This window comes from Hydra viridissima, unplaced genomic scaffold (assembly GCF_058129835.1).
Source record: "Hydra viridissima isolate aposymbiotic clone 2 unplaced genomic scaffold, HvirCarnegie_v1 scaffold_7, whole genome shotgun sequence".
Taxonomy (NCBI): Eukaryota; Metazoa; Cnidaria; class Hydrozoa; order Anthoathecata; family Hydridae; genus Hydra; species Hydra viridissima.
Genome location: NW_028324306.1, coordinates 2543225 through 2560139, shown reverse-complemented (window position 1 = coordinate 2560139; position 16915 = coordinate 2543225). Strand labels below are relative to the sequence as shown.

At 27.1% G+C, this 16915-nt stretch overlaps 2 protein-coding genes across 2 annotated transcripts; both read left to right on the top strand.

Moving 5' to 3' along the window:
* The first annotated feature begins 1827 nt into the window (after positions 1 to 1827).
* LOC145184426 (uncharacterized) lies at positions 1828 to 16754 on the top strand. The gene is made up of 7 exons (XM_090092626.1): positions 1828 to 1922; positions 2268 to 2382; positions 13733 to 13809; positions 14451 to 14542; positions 14695 to 14794; positions 15878 to 16069; positions 16447 to 16754. Exons 1-7 carry the CDS (start codon positions 1851 to 1853, stop codon positions 16549 to 16551), a joined length of 753 nt encoding a protein of 250 aa, XP_089948752.1. The 5' UTR covers positions 1828 to 1850; the 3' UTR covers positions 16552 to 16754.
* Positions 6541 to 9675, top strand: LOC145185836 (uncharacterized). The gene is made up of 2 exons (XM_080061870.2): positions 6541 to 6949; positions 7076 to 9675. Exons 1-2 carry the CDS (start codon positions 6679 to 6681, stop codon positions 9322 to 9324), a joined length of 2520 nt encoding a protein of 839 aa, XP_079917996.2. The 5' UTR covers positions 6541 to 6678; the 3' UTR covers positions 9325 to 9675.
* Positions 16755 to 16915: the final 161 nt, after the last annotated feature.

Sequence of the window (16915 nt, the reverse complement as noted above, 5' to 3'; positions counted from 1 at the left end):
GTTTGAGCTTATCATATATGTTTGAGCTTATCATATATGTTTGAGCTCAGCTCATATGTTTTTTAATTATTTCTGTGATTTTCAATAATCTTCTAGGATCACAAAATTCTACAATACTAAACTTGTTAAAAATCAATTCCGGAAAGAGTCTTGTTATTTCTTAGTTCAGTTTCGGTTTTACAAAGCTGGTCTTGATAGATTAAAGCTTTTACAAGACATGACCGAAATGGTTTGGTGCCGCTCAGTCTTGTTAAGTCTTGCTGAGTCTTGCTAAAAAATGTGAAAACAATACTTTTTGATTCAAGACGCAGACCCACAACCAATTTGGCATTCATGGCACAAATTCACAACTAGTTTAGGCACAAAATGTTTTATTCATAATATCTATGCTGCAACACTACAGTTCACAGATCTGTAAAGATATTTTTTACCTATGCCAATAGAGAATATAGGTGGGTTAAATATGATCTCTATATCTACACCATTTTTAAATTTTTTAATATTTTTAAAAATTTTTATAGTAACAGATTTTGAAAATAGCGTAGTTACACCAGATTTGAGATTTTACGCTAAAACTTGGATATTTGCGTAATTAGAGTATGGCAGGCATGGCAGTTTCATAGGTTCCTTAGATTAATTTTATAGCTAAGTATGGAGATGAAAAACTCTTTTCCCAATAACATATCATTGCAAATATAGCTGAAAATTGCAGTTTCTATCGCTAATTGCGAAAAATTGTTTAGCAAATAAAAGTAATACTTTCATATTGAAAGCCCTTGATTAGCCAGAATCGATTATATGGTCTTGAATTACTTAGCATAAAATAAGAATTGACCGATGAAATTGACATTGATGATATAATTAAACTATTTGTACCAGCTAAAGCAAGAAAGATAAATTTGTAATAAAGTGTTAACAGATTTTATTTCTCTGCTTTATTTACCCAAAGTAGTTTAAGGAAAAAAATATCGAAAGCAACCTATTGTTAGAGAGTGGGGCGCAAATTTGGTATTTGCCGAGGCATTATTGGAGGGGGAAAAAGGAAGAGGGGGAGTTTTTAAAACCGGGAACCTCGATGTTTTCTTAAATATAAGTTGATCTTTTTGAAAATACTGAAGATTTCAGAGCAGCAAAAAAAATATTTTTTTGTTTATTGGATTATTGGATTGTAGCTTATATTAGTTACTAGCCTATAATTCTTAGCAAGTGTAACATTTTTATAGAAAAAATTATTTTGAAAATAGTTTACATTAATAGCAGTATCTATTTATCTATCCATATCTCTATCTATCTCTATCTATCTCTGCCTATCTCTGTCTATCTCTGCCTATCTCTGTCTATCTCTGTCTATCTCTGTCTATCTTAATCTATCTCTATCTATCTCTATCTCTTTATCTATATCTATATCTATATCTATATCTATATCTATATCTATCTATCTATCTATCTATCTATCTATCTATCTATATATATATATATATATATATATATATATATATATATATATATATATATATATATATATATATATATATATATATATATATATATATATATATATGTATATATGTATATATATATATATATATATATATATATATATATATATATATATATAATATATATGTTAAATAAAGATCTGAAGAGACCTGAATTTATATCTTTAATAAAGATATGAATTTTTGTAGGAACTTTCAGAGATTGTTATGGGAATTTATATGAATATGCATACCTAAAAATGTAAAAATATTAAGATTAGAAAACCCTACCAAAATTGCTCAGACTTTTTCACGAAAGGCATTTAGCTGTTAATTAACAATTTTTAGCTTACACTATGTTGTCGTTTTAGAATGTTTTCCCAAAAAAATGAAGAAATTGTATGTTTGTTTGATGTTGATGGAACATTAACTGAATCAAGAAAAGTAAGTTTATAACCTTACCGTTATACAATCTTATCAACTTTTATAAGATTTTCAATATGTATAAAAAAATTCATATCAATCTAAGTTTTCTATCAAATAGTTTAAGAAAAGTTAACTTTTGAAAAACTTTTAAGAATATTTTTATACCTTTTTTTTGTTAAATATTCTTAAAACAACTGTAAAAGAATTATCTTTTAAAAAAATGTCTTTAAAGATTTTTAATAGAAATTTTATTTTAAAAAATTAAATTCTTTGTGTTTGGTTTAACAAATTGATTTAAAATGTCTTTATATTGTATGTTTTTAAAAATATTTTGTTAAGATTTCATAATTTTGTTTATTCTAGAAAATATCAGATGAAATGCATAGTTTTATGTTGGAGTTTAGGAAAAAAGTTGTTGTTGGTGTGGTGGGGGGATCAGATTTGGAAAAGATCAAAGAGCAGATGGGAGGAGAGAGCTGTTAGACATTTGTTTAATTACTAAATAGCTTTACCTTTCAAATGTAACATTTGAATATTTCTAATATTAGGTGGTCAGTTCTAAAGTATTCAAGGCATGAAGCTTAGCTCTGATGACAGGAGTTCAACTTTAGGCTGACCCTAGAGTTCAAATCCTAACTTTGAGCTGAACTTTTGCAGCTTTTTATTGGTATTTTAATACTTTAAGGAAGAGTACAATTTAAATCCTTTTTTTTTCCCCCAAATTCCTACTACTTCTAAAAAGTGTTCATAATAGGAGCAGAAAGTTGGAAAAATAAACAAATAATACTTTTAAATGGGCTAAATATAATACCTTTAATACTTTCTAAAAAGTTATTGTCTTTGTGATGTTAGTGTTTGTTATGTTTATTCTCTTACTTTCTGTACCATGATCACAATCCTACCAATCAAATCACAATCCTAAACATTTCCTATCATATCAATATCAAGTTAAATAGTTTTTTTTATAGTTAAACGCTCCAATTTTAACTTTTAAAAAATCTTTTTAACTAATTCAATTATAATTTTAACATAGCAGTAATTATTGAAGTTTTGTAATAGTAAATTGTGTTGCATTTGACAGGGCACAACCCTGAATCTAGTTTTTATAATTTAAGATAGATTGAATAATTATTTTAGTGCAAATGGTTTTTATTATTATTATTTTTGCATCTTTACCTATTAATGCTGGATTAAAATATTTTTATAGCTCTCATAAAAATATTTTCAATGTCTATTCACATTAGTAAATGCTTTCACATTAAAAAATCTTTTTTTTTTTTTTTTTTTGTCATTTATTATTTTGATACTTTTATGCCTTACAAGGAGATTTTCTACAGCTTAAAAAGTCTTATTAACATTTTAAACTTAGTTAGCTTTTTTAAGCAGCACTAATTTGTCAAACCAGATATGGCTCATTCCATTTTTATTATCCACCCAAATATTATATTTAACCCTTATCCAGCCAACCTAAAACCGTGACATAAAATTAATACCATTTTATACAGATTGATGGAAAACTCCACTTATACTAAAATGTACATTCTAATATTGCTTCAGAATTTGAATTTTTTCAAAATTTTTACACGACAGGAACATGCTACAATACTACAATAAATTGCAGGAGAGGTCCACTGGATCCCTGTTGGCCTAATAACGGTTAAAAAAATGTACATTTATGATTCTTAACCTGCAATTGTTGTGACAATTACTGGATAGTTTCCATCCGTTTTATTGTTAATATTTTATCTCGAAAGATTTAGTAATTATATTGATACTTTGATAAGAGAAGGAAAATGAGAGTAAAATTAAAGATACAGTGTAATTTTGTTTAAGAAAAATATTTAGTGATGATCAGGGAATTAGCACACTTATGTTAATAAAATTTCAATTCCATTGATTTTGTAAAATCTGATTTATTTGAATCTACAATCTACAATGGCTATGCTTGGTTTTGTAGAAAAGTATTCTTATAATTTAATAGTTTACTTCTAGTATTTGATCAAAAGATAATTTCTATTTCAAATTCGGCTAGACTTATAATTAGCATATACTCTGTAAAATCTTTTATTAAAGCTGCAGAAAATATTAGAGAAATGATCAAAATATCAAATATTGGTTTGCAATAAAATTTGGTACAATATTTGAAAAAATGTTCCACCAACAAAAACAAGCTACTCTGTGGGTTGACTCATTGTCCCCTCATTTCATTAGCTGAAATTTGAGATAATGTCAATTAATTATATAGAATTCCACTTTGTTGTCATACAATCTGTAGTATTGAATAAAGCTAGTTTGATTGGTGCTGTAACTCAATGTAAGTCACTTGGATCAAACAAGAACTTGAATACCAGATTTGAATTTGCAAAGTTACATCAATCTAAACCAATGTCAATATGGAAAAATATTCTGTGTAGCAATTAGTCAGCATAGCTGTAAGGATATTTTAGAAAAGTACATTGAACCATTTAACAGATGAAAACATGCTATTAATCGGACATTTATGTATGATAATTGTTCAATTGATATATTGAGGTAGCCTGCCCAATGACCTGATCTTAATTCTATCAAAGAACATTTGGAATGACATTAGAAAGAATATAAAAATTGGTATTCAGTTTCTACATCGCAGTGCCATGTTTTAGTTGAAAGTTTACTACGATTATCGCAGAAAGGTTACCTATTCAAATATTGAAATAAATGATAAAAAAAAAAACTGTGCTAAATTTGAGTCAAAAAGAAAATAGAGATTTTAAACAAAAGATTACAATTTTGACCCCCATAACTATTTTTTTCTTGTGGAAAAGAATCTTAATATGGTATTTAAGTTAATAACAAAAATTCATAGATAAATTAAATAAAAACTGTTAGAAACTTTTTGAAAACCTTTTTAAATTAAATACAAATTATATGTGCAAATTCTCTAATCACCACTTTTATCAGAACACACAAATAAACTTTATTCGTGATATTTTCCTCTTTGTTAAAAAAATGTAGTGGGATGACATCACCCTCACTGACTCCTCTCACTCATTGTACTTTGCAATTACATAGTACACAGTCAATCTCTGGTACCCAAAGAACCAAATGGTTTCTGTTGCTGAGCTCCAGCATGAACACTTTTTATAATTGAAGCTCTTTGGTTATACTCCATATTTGGTTTCAAGATGGCATTTGTTTTGGGATTATGATTGTTTGATAAATGTATAGAAGCTATTTAGATGCCAATCACAACCTCTACATGTGGTATAGAATGGCAAGATTTTAAAATTGAATTTTGTCAGGGTTTTTGCGGTTACACCCTGTGTGTAGCATAGATTATTTGCAATTACTTAAATTTGTTATAATCACAATTTGTGCTCATAACAAAAAATATTGAAAAATAGTGTTAAATGAATATAATACTGTGAATAACTTTTAGCCATTAATTTTAACCATAACTTTACAATTATTTTGATTTTTTCTTAAAAATGTGAAGGACTTATTAAGTAAAAAAAAAAAAAAATCAGGTTTATAGACACTTATATTAAAAACAAAAATATCTAGAAATAGTTTAATTAAATATGATACAAAAAGAAAAAAAAAATTAAGACTTTGCATATCCGCCTTTTGCATCAATCACAGAAGTGAAACTCCTGGGAATCAATTCACATAAATTTGTAGTTAAATTTTGTGGAATATTGGCCCACTTCCTTTTTTGGTATTTTGAAACATTCTTCAACATTTCTGGGGTTATATTTAGCCTTTTTTTTATCCAAATAATCCCAAACATGTTCAATAATAGGGTAATTCCATATGAAATCATCCAAAAAAAAATATTTTTGACACCCTTATGTCTCAGAATTTGTTCATTTTTACCTCACTTGCAGTCCATATTAAAAAAATAATAACTGCGAAAATTTTAGTTAAAAATACACATGGGTTCCAGAGATATCATCAGTTAAAATAATGCTGACTCAGCATTTTAGTGATTATCTGAAGCGAGTACAAAGCAACTTTGACATATAGTATCTTCATAATGGCTTGGGGAAATTTCCTAAAATTTGGTACCCCAATAGATTTTAACTTGCAGAATCCAAAAAGAGCACTCTCAAGACTTGATTGTCTCAGGAAATGCCTTGTTTACCCAATTTTGTTCAAAATTATTGACTTGTAAATTCATGATTTTTGGAGGTAAAATGAAGGCTGTGGCCCAAAATCCCGAATAAAAAGTTTAATTGTATATCATTATTTTATCTTAGGTCTACTGAAAAAAATTAGGTTCATCAATTGTCTCTCTAGTACTTGATCAAAATTTGCGTTTAAAAATTGTGTCTTTATAGAAAAATTTAAATTTTTTAACGAAAGCACATGAAATGTTTTTGAAACATTTATTTGAATAAAACGTCAAATAGTGCTATTTATTGACTAGTTCAGGACATTTATAGTCACAGGCCAAGTAAGGGCATGGGAGCCTCTGACCAATTTTGCTTTGCCCACCTCACCCCCCCCCCCCCAATCTCCCTGGATTTTTTTTTTTTTTTTTTTTTTTTTAAATGCGTTAAATGATAATAATTATTAAAATTCAATTTAAAAACATAATTTTTTTTAGTTTAAGTTTCAGAAACAATTTTTTTTCATTATTTCAATTCAAATCAGTGAATGCTTACCTCTTATTATATCAAAAATAAGCAAATGTTTTGTTTCCTTGTTTGTATTTTTTTAAAGAGTGATTGTGAATTTTATTGTTTTTGTATTTTTTTAGCAGATAATATTATAAGTAATAAATATATTTAATATGGAGAAATGTGACATTGGAAAAAGTCTTAACATTCATTGCCACAAAACTGGATTTTCTAGAAAACAAGGTTTTGTTCAATTCAAAGAACTTTCTTGTGAAAAACAAGAAGTAATAATATGGCGAGCAAATTTAAAGGAAAAATATTGTTCAATAAGAGTTATATGTTGCTATCATGAGCAATTCTATGGAAAATATTTTGAGAGAAAAATTACAAAGTGTTGCAATCCTTTTGGAACACACATGGAAAGTAAAAAAATTGCTATAAAAGGTAATCTAAAATTAATTACAACAGAATTTATATGGAAATTAAAATAAAAGAAAAACATTTTATTATTTATAAAAAATTTTATATTTTCAATTATTTTAAAAACTTAAAACTAAATTTTTTTCTTAGGTAATATAAAGATTTCCCTAGACTTAGCGAAATTTTTGCAACAAAATAATGTTTATGTAACCCCAGGTTGGAAACTGTGCAGTAAATGTTACAAAAAAGCAGTAGAAACAGATGGAGATTTAAATTCACAGGAGGAATGGGAATCAAAAAGTGAGAAAAAAATTAAGTTAGATACCACTATAGAATTGCTTGGAATTTCACCAGTCAAACTAAAAAGTCTTTCAAAACACAGCAAATTGCCTGCAGCAAAACAAAAGTTTGAGAACACTATTGACAGAGTTGCAAAAATGGTCTCATTAGCATATAACATTAAAGAAACTTCTTTAACATCAGAAATAAAAAGCCCCATTTCAAATAACAACATTAACAATGACCATGATCTAGACCTTTTAATGTATGAAATAAAAAAAAAAATTTCAGGGACTGACTCTTATCGCCATAAGGTGCAAATGTTAACACTCGCACCAAAATCATGGACACGTACAAAGATATCAAGCTACTTTGAAGTGTCTGAGTATCTTGTTCGAACTGCGAGAAAAGTTAAAAATGAGCATGGAATTCTCTCATTGCCCCCCAAAAAAACTGGAAACCCACTTTCACCAGAAACAGTTAATTTAGTGATTAACTTTTATCAAAGTGATGAATTTTCGAGAATGATGCCAGGAAAAAAAGATTTTGTAAGTGTTAAGAAAAACCAGCATGTTCAAAAAAGATTATTGCTACTCAATCTTAATGAATTACATGTTGCATTTAAAAAAGACTACCCTAACATCAAAGTCAGTTTGTCAAAGTTTTGTACTCTTAAACCTAAATGGTGTATTACAACTAATGCCTCAGGTACTCATAATGTATGTGTATGCATACATCACCAAAATACAAAACTTCTCATTGATGCCATTAGGTGGAATAAAAATTATAAAGATTTTATGGCATTGATTGTTTGTTCGCTTGAAAATGCAGAATGTATGCTGCATCGATGTAACCAATGCCCTGGTATTGAAGCATTAAAAAGTTTTTTAGTGCAGGAGTTTATGGACCATGAGCTCGAAGAAGATGTAGCATTCAAGCAATGGCAGAGTACCGATCGTACAACACTACTATTACAATCATTGCCACTTGATGAATTTAATGATTTATTATGTGACAGCATTGACAACCTTACCACTCATTCATATATTGCAAAAACACAAAGTAGATACTTGAAAAACTGTAAAGAAAATCTTAACCAAAACGAATGCTTAATTTTAGCAGATTTTGCTGAAAATTATCAATATGTTGTTCAGGATGAGGTTCAAAGTTATCACTGGAGTAAAAGTCAATGTTCACTTTTTACAATTGTACTTTATTTTATAGAGAAAAAAGTTCTCAAACACAAATCTTTTTGTTACCTTTCAGAAGATGTTAATCATGACACAGGATTTATTTACAAGACTCAGGAAGATATAACTAGATATATCAAAGAAAATCTACCTGATGTATCAAGTGTGAAATACTTTTCCGATGGTTGTGCAGCACAATTTAAAAATTTTAAAAACTTTATCAATCTTTGTCATCACAGTAAAGAGTTTGATTTAAATGCTGAATGGGTTTTTTTTGCTACCAGTCATGGTAAATCCCCCTGTGATGGTATTGGTGGGACTGTTAAAAGAGTAGTATGCCAAGAAAGTCTAAAACAAATAACTACTGGGCAGATTTTAGATGTTAATTTAATGTACTGCTTTTGTAAAGCCAAGATAAATGGAATTTGTTTTATATTATTTTCTAAAGATGAAATCGATCAAACACGAGCACAATTAGAAAAAAGATATTTAGGTGGAAGAACAGTTCCTGGCACAAGGACATATCATCATTTTATTCCAATTGCTTCAAACACTATAAGTTGTAAAAAAACAAGTATTGATACATGTATTGAAATATTTGATATCATTCCAAAAAGCCAACATGATAAAGAGATTTCATTAAACATTAAAAAAATGGATTATATTGCATGTTTTTATGACGGATTTTGGTGGGTAGGGATTGCTGAAGATGTAAGTGAGCTTGATATAAAAGTCAGATTTATGCATCCACATGGACCAAGTAAAAACTTCTTTTGGCCAATGAGAAATGACGAGTGTTGGGTGCTCAATTCTGAAGTTATATGTCTAATTTCTACACCCACAACAATATCAGGTCGTACGTACAACATATCTGATTTAGATTTAGAGAATATAAGCAGTTGGTTACAAAAAAAAATTAAATACATTTAAAATAATTTTGTTGTAATTTTATTTACCTATTTTGCATTTAGAATTTGTCTTTCTTTTTTTCTTTTTTTCAAATCCTTGTATGGAAGGCTGAGAAGGGTTTAAATAAATCCCACTGTCCACCTTATTATGTCAATGACTATATTAGTATTAATACCATAAGATACTGATTGTTAAATAATAACATAAAGATATTGATTGTTAAAATGTTTTAAAAAACATTTCAATATTTTTGGTTTTAAAATTTATGATTTTTAAAATCGTAAAAAGATCTAAGTTTTGAGTGCTTACTTTGAAATAAGAGGTAAATAATGAAAAAAAATTGTTTCTGAAACTTAAACTAAAAAAAAAAAATGTTTTTAAATTGAATTTTAATAATTATTTATTATATCCTTTAACGCATTTAAAAAAAAAAAAAAAAAAATCCAGGGAGATTAGGGGGGGGGGGCAAAGCAAAATTGGTCAGAGGCTCCCATGCCCTTACTTGGCCTGTGACTATAAATGTCCTAAACTAATCAATAAATAGCACTATTTGACGTTTTATTCAAATAAATGTTTCAAAAACATTTCATGTGCTTTCGTTAAAAAATTTAAATTTTTCTATAAAGACACAATTTTTAAACGCAAATTTTGATCAAGTACTAGAGAGACAATTGATGAACCTAATTTTTTTCAGTAGACCTAAGATAAAATAATGATATACAATTAAACTTTTTATTCGGGATTTTGGGCCACAGCCTTCATTTTACCTCCAAAAATCATGAATTTACAAGTCAATAATTTTGAACAAAATTGGGTAAACAAGGCATTTCCTGAGACAATCAAGTCTTGAGAGTGCTCTTTTTGGATTCTGCAAGTTAAAATCTATTGGGGTACCAAATTTTAGGAAATTTCCCCAAGCCATTATGAAGATACTATATGTCAAAGTTGCTTTGTACTCGCTTCAGATAATCACTAAAATGCTGAGTCAGCATTATTTTAACTGATGATATCTCTGGAACCCATGTGTATTTTTAACTAAAATTTTCGCAGTTATTATTTTTTTAATATGGACTGCAAGTGAGGTAAAAATGAACAAATTCTGAGATGTAAGGGTGTCATGGTCTGGATGATTTCATATGGAATGACCCAATATTCAAATTATTGTTTCATTACTTGAGAACTTCCTCCTCACATGTCCTGTAAATATTTTTTGGCCACTTGGGAACAATGTTTGGGATCATTGTCTTGCTGAGAATGAAATTATTACCAATTAGTCTTATTCCAGATGGTATTGCATGATGTCTTAAAATTCCCACACATTGTTCTCCTTTTAGTTTGCCATTAATTCTGATTAAATCACCTACTCCAGATAATGAAATACAACCCTAAACTAGAACAAAACCTCCCCTATGTTTGAATGTTGGATGTAGACAATCAGGGTGATAAGCCTCTCCAACTCTTCTTCTTATGTACTGTTGTCTTCTGCTACTGAACAATTCAAATTTTGATTCATCTGTGTATTGCATGCAGTTTAACATTTCTTGCGTCCAATGATTATGCTGCTTTGCATATTTAAGTTTTTTTTTTTTATTTCCACAATGTAATAAAGGCTTTTAAGCTACAACACACCCTCTTAACTCAGCTTTTAGCAAATGTCATTGAATGCAAGATGAGGGAATGTTGGTACCAGTTGCAGCTTAAATGTCTTGGGCCAGTTCATTTGAGGTTTTTTTTCAATTTTGCAGACACATTTTTAAAATACTTTATGTAATATTTCATAAGCTTTGTTTTTTAATTTTTTTTTTATACCTTTTTAATGGCTTTCTTTAAACATTTTGTTCTTTGGACAATTTGTTGTTGAGAATAGCCTTCTTCATGAATGACAATAATTTTTTTATATTCTAGTTGTGGGATTTTACCCATTTTAACACTTTAAATAAGCAATATAATCAATACACACAATACAAAATTAAAAAAAAAAAAAAAAAAAAAGGAAAGAAGAAACTTTAACTAGAAAAAGTCTTGTCCTTAGAAAAAAAAAACAATATTTAGTGCACAACATCTATGAAATATCTATATAAATTGTATTACATAATATGAAGCCTTCACTACAATTAATAAACAAAAATGCAAGAGCAAACTAATAAGAAACATATTGGATACGAATTGGTTCAGATCACTATAAAAAGAAAATAAACACGTTAGATATCTAAATGCAACAAATTATTTAAAATTTTGATAAATATTTCTTTTGTTCGTTAAAATAGTGTTTAGTATTGTTTGAAATAAGAGATTGTTTCAAATAAAAAATATTAAGAAGCTAATATTCAAAATATGTTTAAAAAATATGAATTCAAATAAGTGAGCTAAAATTTATTCTCAGTACTGTATAAGCTGATAAGTACAGTACACCAAGATCTTCTAATACTTCTTTTTAAGCTTTCTGCTTGTCATCCACTCTATTCTTTATAGATCCAACTAGATTTTCCCCATCTTCTTTTCTTTTTATAAAGATTTTTGTCATAATGATAAATTAGTCAGCATGCTTATTAATCTAGGTTGATATGTAATAATAAAGCTTATGTTTGTTAAAATATAAAGACAATTAAAGCAACCCATTCCTTATATTTCAAACACTATTTAAAATAATTTTTTTTTTATTTATTTTTAGCAGGGTGTATAAAATAAATAGTTTGTTTTTATTCAAATAGGTAGCATAAAGTAAATGAAAAGTAGTGATAAAAAATACTGCATCCTGAACTTAACTTTAAGAACTGAATTTTTAAATTTGTTTAATTTGTTGTTTTTTTATGTACTTTTAAAAAAGTTAATACTCACAGGCTAAAAATAAACTGAAATTAATACTTTTGTATTATCTTATGAGCATTTAAATTAGTTAGAAGGCCTTCTGTTGCTGTAACCAAATATGAAAACATTTTCTCTCTCAAGCAGATATTTAGTTATTTATCAAATTAAAAAATTTCAAATTATTTAGTGAATTGCCAACTAAATATTAATTCAAAGCCTCATTAATCATTTGATTTACACTCATCAATTGGACAGTACGCATGAAATTTTTTTCTATAGTTTTAAAAACTAAAATGAATTTGACTGAAATAACTTTAGGTGAGATCTGACAGCATCTTTATTAGATTTTGATGCTTTATGCAAGAAGTTCAAGTTCCTTGTAATTAAACAAGTTGAATGCTGTTGATAAGATCAAATGTTACACTAGAGAAGTAAAGCTATTTACTATTGATGTCATGATGAGTTATCTTTGTTTGGTGGATTCCGTACATAACTCATGAAACTTAATTTTTTAGTTTCAGATTTGTTTCCAAAAAACCTTCCAATATTCTGTTCTTGGTCATTAACTTTGATCTCTTCACCATTCTGATTATCCTGTCTTCCTTCTACTCTTTCTTTTTCTTTATTGCTAAGCACAACTTTTTGATTGTATCTTATTGCATTTTTGATTTTATTACAAGTAATAGACAACAGTTCTCGACAATCTAAATAGAATGCAACACCACTATCTGTCTTTTCAACCAACAGAAGTCTGGATTTCATAACTTTCTGTATGATATCAAGGGGCCCAAAACAAAAAGATAATCCAAATAAACCAAAAAATTGGCATGCTTTCCACCAGAATCACTTTTACATTTCTTGTTTTTGGATGTAACTCCTGATTTGTGACATACTCTTAATCCTGTCTAAAAAAGAAAAAAAATTCAAAACCTGTCTGCAATTTAGTTTGAAACCAATTATTGATAGTGATGGGTGTCCAATTAATCTATAGTTAGATGATAGCAGTGATAGTTGGTCAGCATTATCTGACAAAATTACTGGAACTGATGGACAAAGTTTGATGTTCAGTTTCTACAGCTTAACCACTCTTTATTAACATTTTAATTTAACTTTATCTCTTAAAAAAAAAAAGAAAAATTTCAGTAAGCAAAAAAAATGATAGTAGCAGTCTCTAGTTATTAATATCATAATTCAATATCATAATTTTAATTTTGTTGTTTATGAAATTGTAGAAAGTTCATGCACTTCAATACTATTTTTATATTTTCCCACACTAAATTTTAGAGTGAAAGGAATTCAATTTGTGTGGTTTGGAAATAAATTTGCATAGCGGATAACCCTAAAGAATAACTTTAGGGTTTGTTCACTAAGCTTATAAATTTTAGGGTATTATAAAATACTAAAAGAATTAAAACATATTTAGAGAACTCTTTTTTAAAAAAAATTGGTAAAAAAAAAAAAAGAAAGAAGTGTATCTTTCTAAGTTAAGGAGTTTTGTTATATTTGTAGTATTTTAGATTAGATTGATAGAAAATCTTACAAATTGATTGTAAGTTATTTAATTAAACAAAGGATTAGAAACTAACTTTCTTATTTTCTTCAAAAACTTTTATTTTTTTAGGTGTTACTGATTTTGATTATGTTTTTGCTGAAAATGGTTTAGTTGCTTATAAAAATGGCAAATTAATAAATGTTCAGGTAAGCTTAAAGCTACATTTTGATATATTTTATACCAAAACAAGTAATTGCTAATAATGTATTATTGTTTTCACAACCTTCGAAATCTTTAAAAAAATATTTGTTTCAACACTCTTGATGCTAAAAACAAATCTATTTCTTGTTTTATGAAACTTGTCTTCTGTAAAACAATTAAAAACATTTAAAATAACAGCACTTTTTGTTCCTTTTTTTTTTTTTTTTTGAACAAAGCGTCTAGTTTCTAAGCTAACACTTTTATTTGATTTAATTTTGTAAATGATTGTTTTTGACACTTTTAGCACATTTATTTTTTATCATTTACACTTTTTAAAACACTTTTAGCAAATCCACAATCTTTGATTTTTCTTTGCATTTTATTTTTACATTTTTTTTGTCAAATATATGTTTTTAAAAACTTTAAATGCGCACAAACCAAATAATAAGTTACAAAGTTTTCAGCGTCAAAGTTAAAGTTGTCAAAGTTTTCTGTGAAGATTAAGTGATAAAGTGATTGTTCTAAAGTTCTGGTCTTATATGATGCATCAGGTACTCCAGGTTCATCATTTATGTGCTGAATCTCAGAATGAATATTTAAATTACAAAGAAACGTAGCATTATTTATCTTTTTTTTTTTATTTTAGAGCTTTCTAAATCATTACGGCGAAGAAAAATCTCAGGAAATCATCAACTTTTGTTTAGAATACATGTCAAAGTTGAAATTGCCCTGTAAAAGGTTAAACGAAAAATTACCCCAATAATAATGACAAATATACTGTGAATAATAATGATAAAACTGATGTTGTTGATGAAAAAGAAATTAAATTATGCTTAAGTGAATGATAATGAGAATGTTGAGAATGATTGATGGAGTTTTTTTTACTTTAGAGGTACATTTATTGAATACAGAAATGGGCTCATTAATGTGTGTCCTGTTGGAAGAAGTTGTTCCCAAGAAGAAAGAATACAGTTCAATAAGTATGATCAGGTATTTACTTATTTTAATCAATTTCATATGCCATTTATTGATATTTATGTTGTTCTAGATTTTGCAATTTACACTTTAAATTTTAAATTTAATTTAAAAATGTTGATTTTTCGGAGAACATGAAAATAGAAAGATGAAATGATATTAAATATGATGAAATCTTTTTGCTTTTCTCTATAAAAAAAAGATTTTTAATATTTGTAAAAAGTTTTAGAAAAATCATTCTTTTTCTTAAACTCCACAATTTTTATCTCTTTTTTTTGGTGCATGCATATGCAGCTTGTGTAAAGACAAACTTGTTAGATTCAGGAAGGTGATTATACCTAAATAATTATACTTAATGATTATACTTAAATGACATTGCTTAGCATAAATTAATTATCATATTTAATTATTTTAAAGATTGTTAAAAAAAAATTGTTTGGGTTTTTTTTTTTTGCCTAAAGATATAGATCTGTATTTCTGCATTAAAATTTAAGATGCATTTTTGTTGTTAAATTGACCTACAGGTGTGCTTTGTAATTTTTCAGACCTTTTTGATCTGCACATGTTGTTATTTTGATATCAGTTCTATCTTAGATTTTTTGCTTTAGTTTAAATATCTTTATCTTCTTCATTATTGAATTTGTAAACTTTGTAAGTTTAAATCAGTAATCAGTTCTATGTTTGTTAAATTTAAGAAATTTTGCAACATTTTACATTAAAAGCAACTTTAGAATGTTTTACTTTTTCTTTTTCTGTGCTGAACTAAAAAATGAGAAGCAACAGCATTCTTTTTTTTTTTTTTTTTAAGAATATTTGAAAATATTGAAGTCATTTCAATATTTTCAAGTATGGATTTTAAATACAAACTGCATTAATAGAAATAACAATTAATAGAAAATAAATAAAAGAGCATTTTCAATTTTAAAATTGACTAAACTGATATACAAAATCTAATTGCTATTTTATATATCAGTTTAATCAATTTTAAGATTGAACAAAACACACAAGATCTTTAAAAGTCATGCTTTGTTTATATACTGATATACTTCTAGTTAAATATTAATTTTTTTAATGTTGAAATGTTTTATTTGCACACAGGAACATAAGGTTAGAAGAAAATTTGCACAAGCCATAGAAGAGAGGTTCTCTGATTATCAATTACAGTGCACAATTGGTGGTCAAATCAGTTTTGATGTGTTTCCTATTGGTTGGGACAAACGATGGTGTTTGCAACATCTAGATATGACCAATGTTAAAGAAGTTCATTTTTTTGGTGATAGCGTTACAGAAGTAAGGTTTTTTTGGTGGTAGTGTTACAGAAGTAAAAGATTAAACTAATAGTGTTAACTTGCTGAATAAATGAGGCAACAACTTTAATGACTTTCAGCTAATATATCTCAAAGTGATGACTTTTAGAGTTGTAAAATAACTTGTACACTTTATTTATTCTTTATATATTATTATATAGAATTTATTTTTATATATTTGTTCTTTTGTATTTAAATTAGCCAAAAACACACCTTTTAATTAAGTAATAAAATTTAGTTTTAGAAATTTTCATCAATTTGTTCATTCAGTAAAAAATAAAAAATTGATTTAAAAAAACTTATTGTATTTTTTAATTGATTTTAAACTAGAATTTAAAAAAGGAAAAATTTTTTTTTTAGGGTGGTAATGACCATGAAATATTTACAGATAAACGTGTCATTGGTCATCAAGTAGCGAACCCTCAAGATACCATGCAACAGTTAAAAAACCTGTTTTACTCATAAATGATAAACTTCTATCAGAATCTAAAGTTTAGATATTTAAAGAATTTCTCATAGGGACTTTTTTTTTTCACATGGACTTGAACTTGGATATTATTTATTGTTAATGTTTTATGGTTTTTATTGCTTGATTTTGAACATTGAAAATTTTTTTTTATTTTCATGCAAAGTTTCTTTCTATTTTCTCTTAAATTCATTACCATAAAGTGTTTTTTTCCGTGAAAATATTAAAATAGTTTCTCAAATAAGTAAGATAATGAAAGTTTGTATTTTTTTTTTTTTTTTTTATTATTTGGAACATTTTATTTTTACACAAATGTTGTTATAAAGTTAAATAAATTATTTTGCACTTCAGTAGTTGAAATGT

Bases quoted from the DNA above. Each gene is read 5' to 3' on its own strand.
- LOC145184426 (XM_090092626.1), top strand. From the start codon at position 1,851: ATGTTTTCCCAAAAAAATGAAGAAATTGTATGTTTGTTTGATGTTGAT. The intron at 13,810-14,450 runs GTAAGCTTAAAG...TTTTTATTTTAG, and splicing joins GCAAATTAATAAATGTTCAG to AGCTTTCTAAATCATTACGG. The intron at 14,795-15,877 runs GTATTTACTTAT...ATTTGCACACAG, and splicing joins AGTTCAATAAGTATGATCAG to GAACATAAGGTTAGAAGAAA.
- LOC145185836 (XM_080061870.2), top strand. From the start codon at position 6,679: ATGGAGAAATGTGACATTGGAAAAAGTCTTAACATTCATTGCCACAAA. The intron at 6,950-7,075 runs GTAATCTAAAAT...TTTTTTTCTTAG, and splicing joins TAAAAAAATTGCTATAAAAG to GTAATATAAAGATTTCCCTA.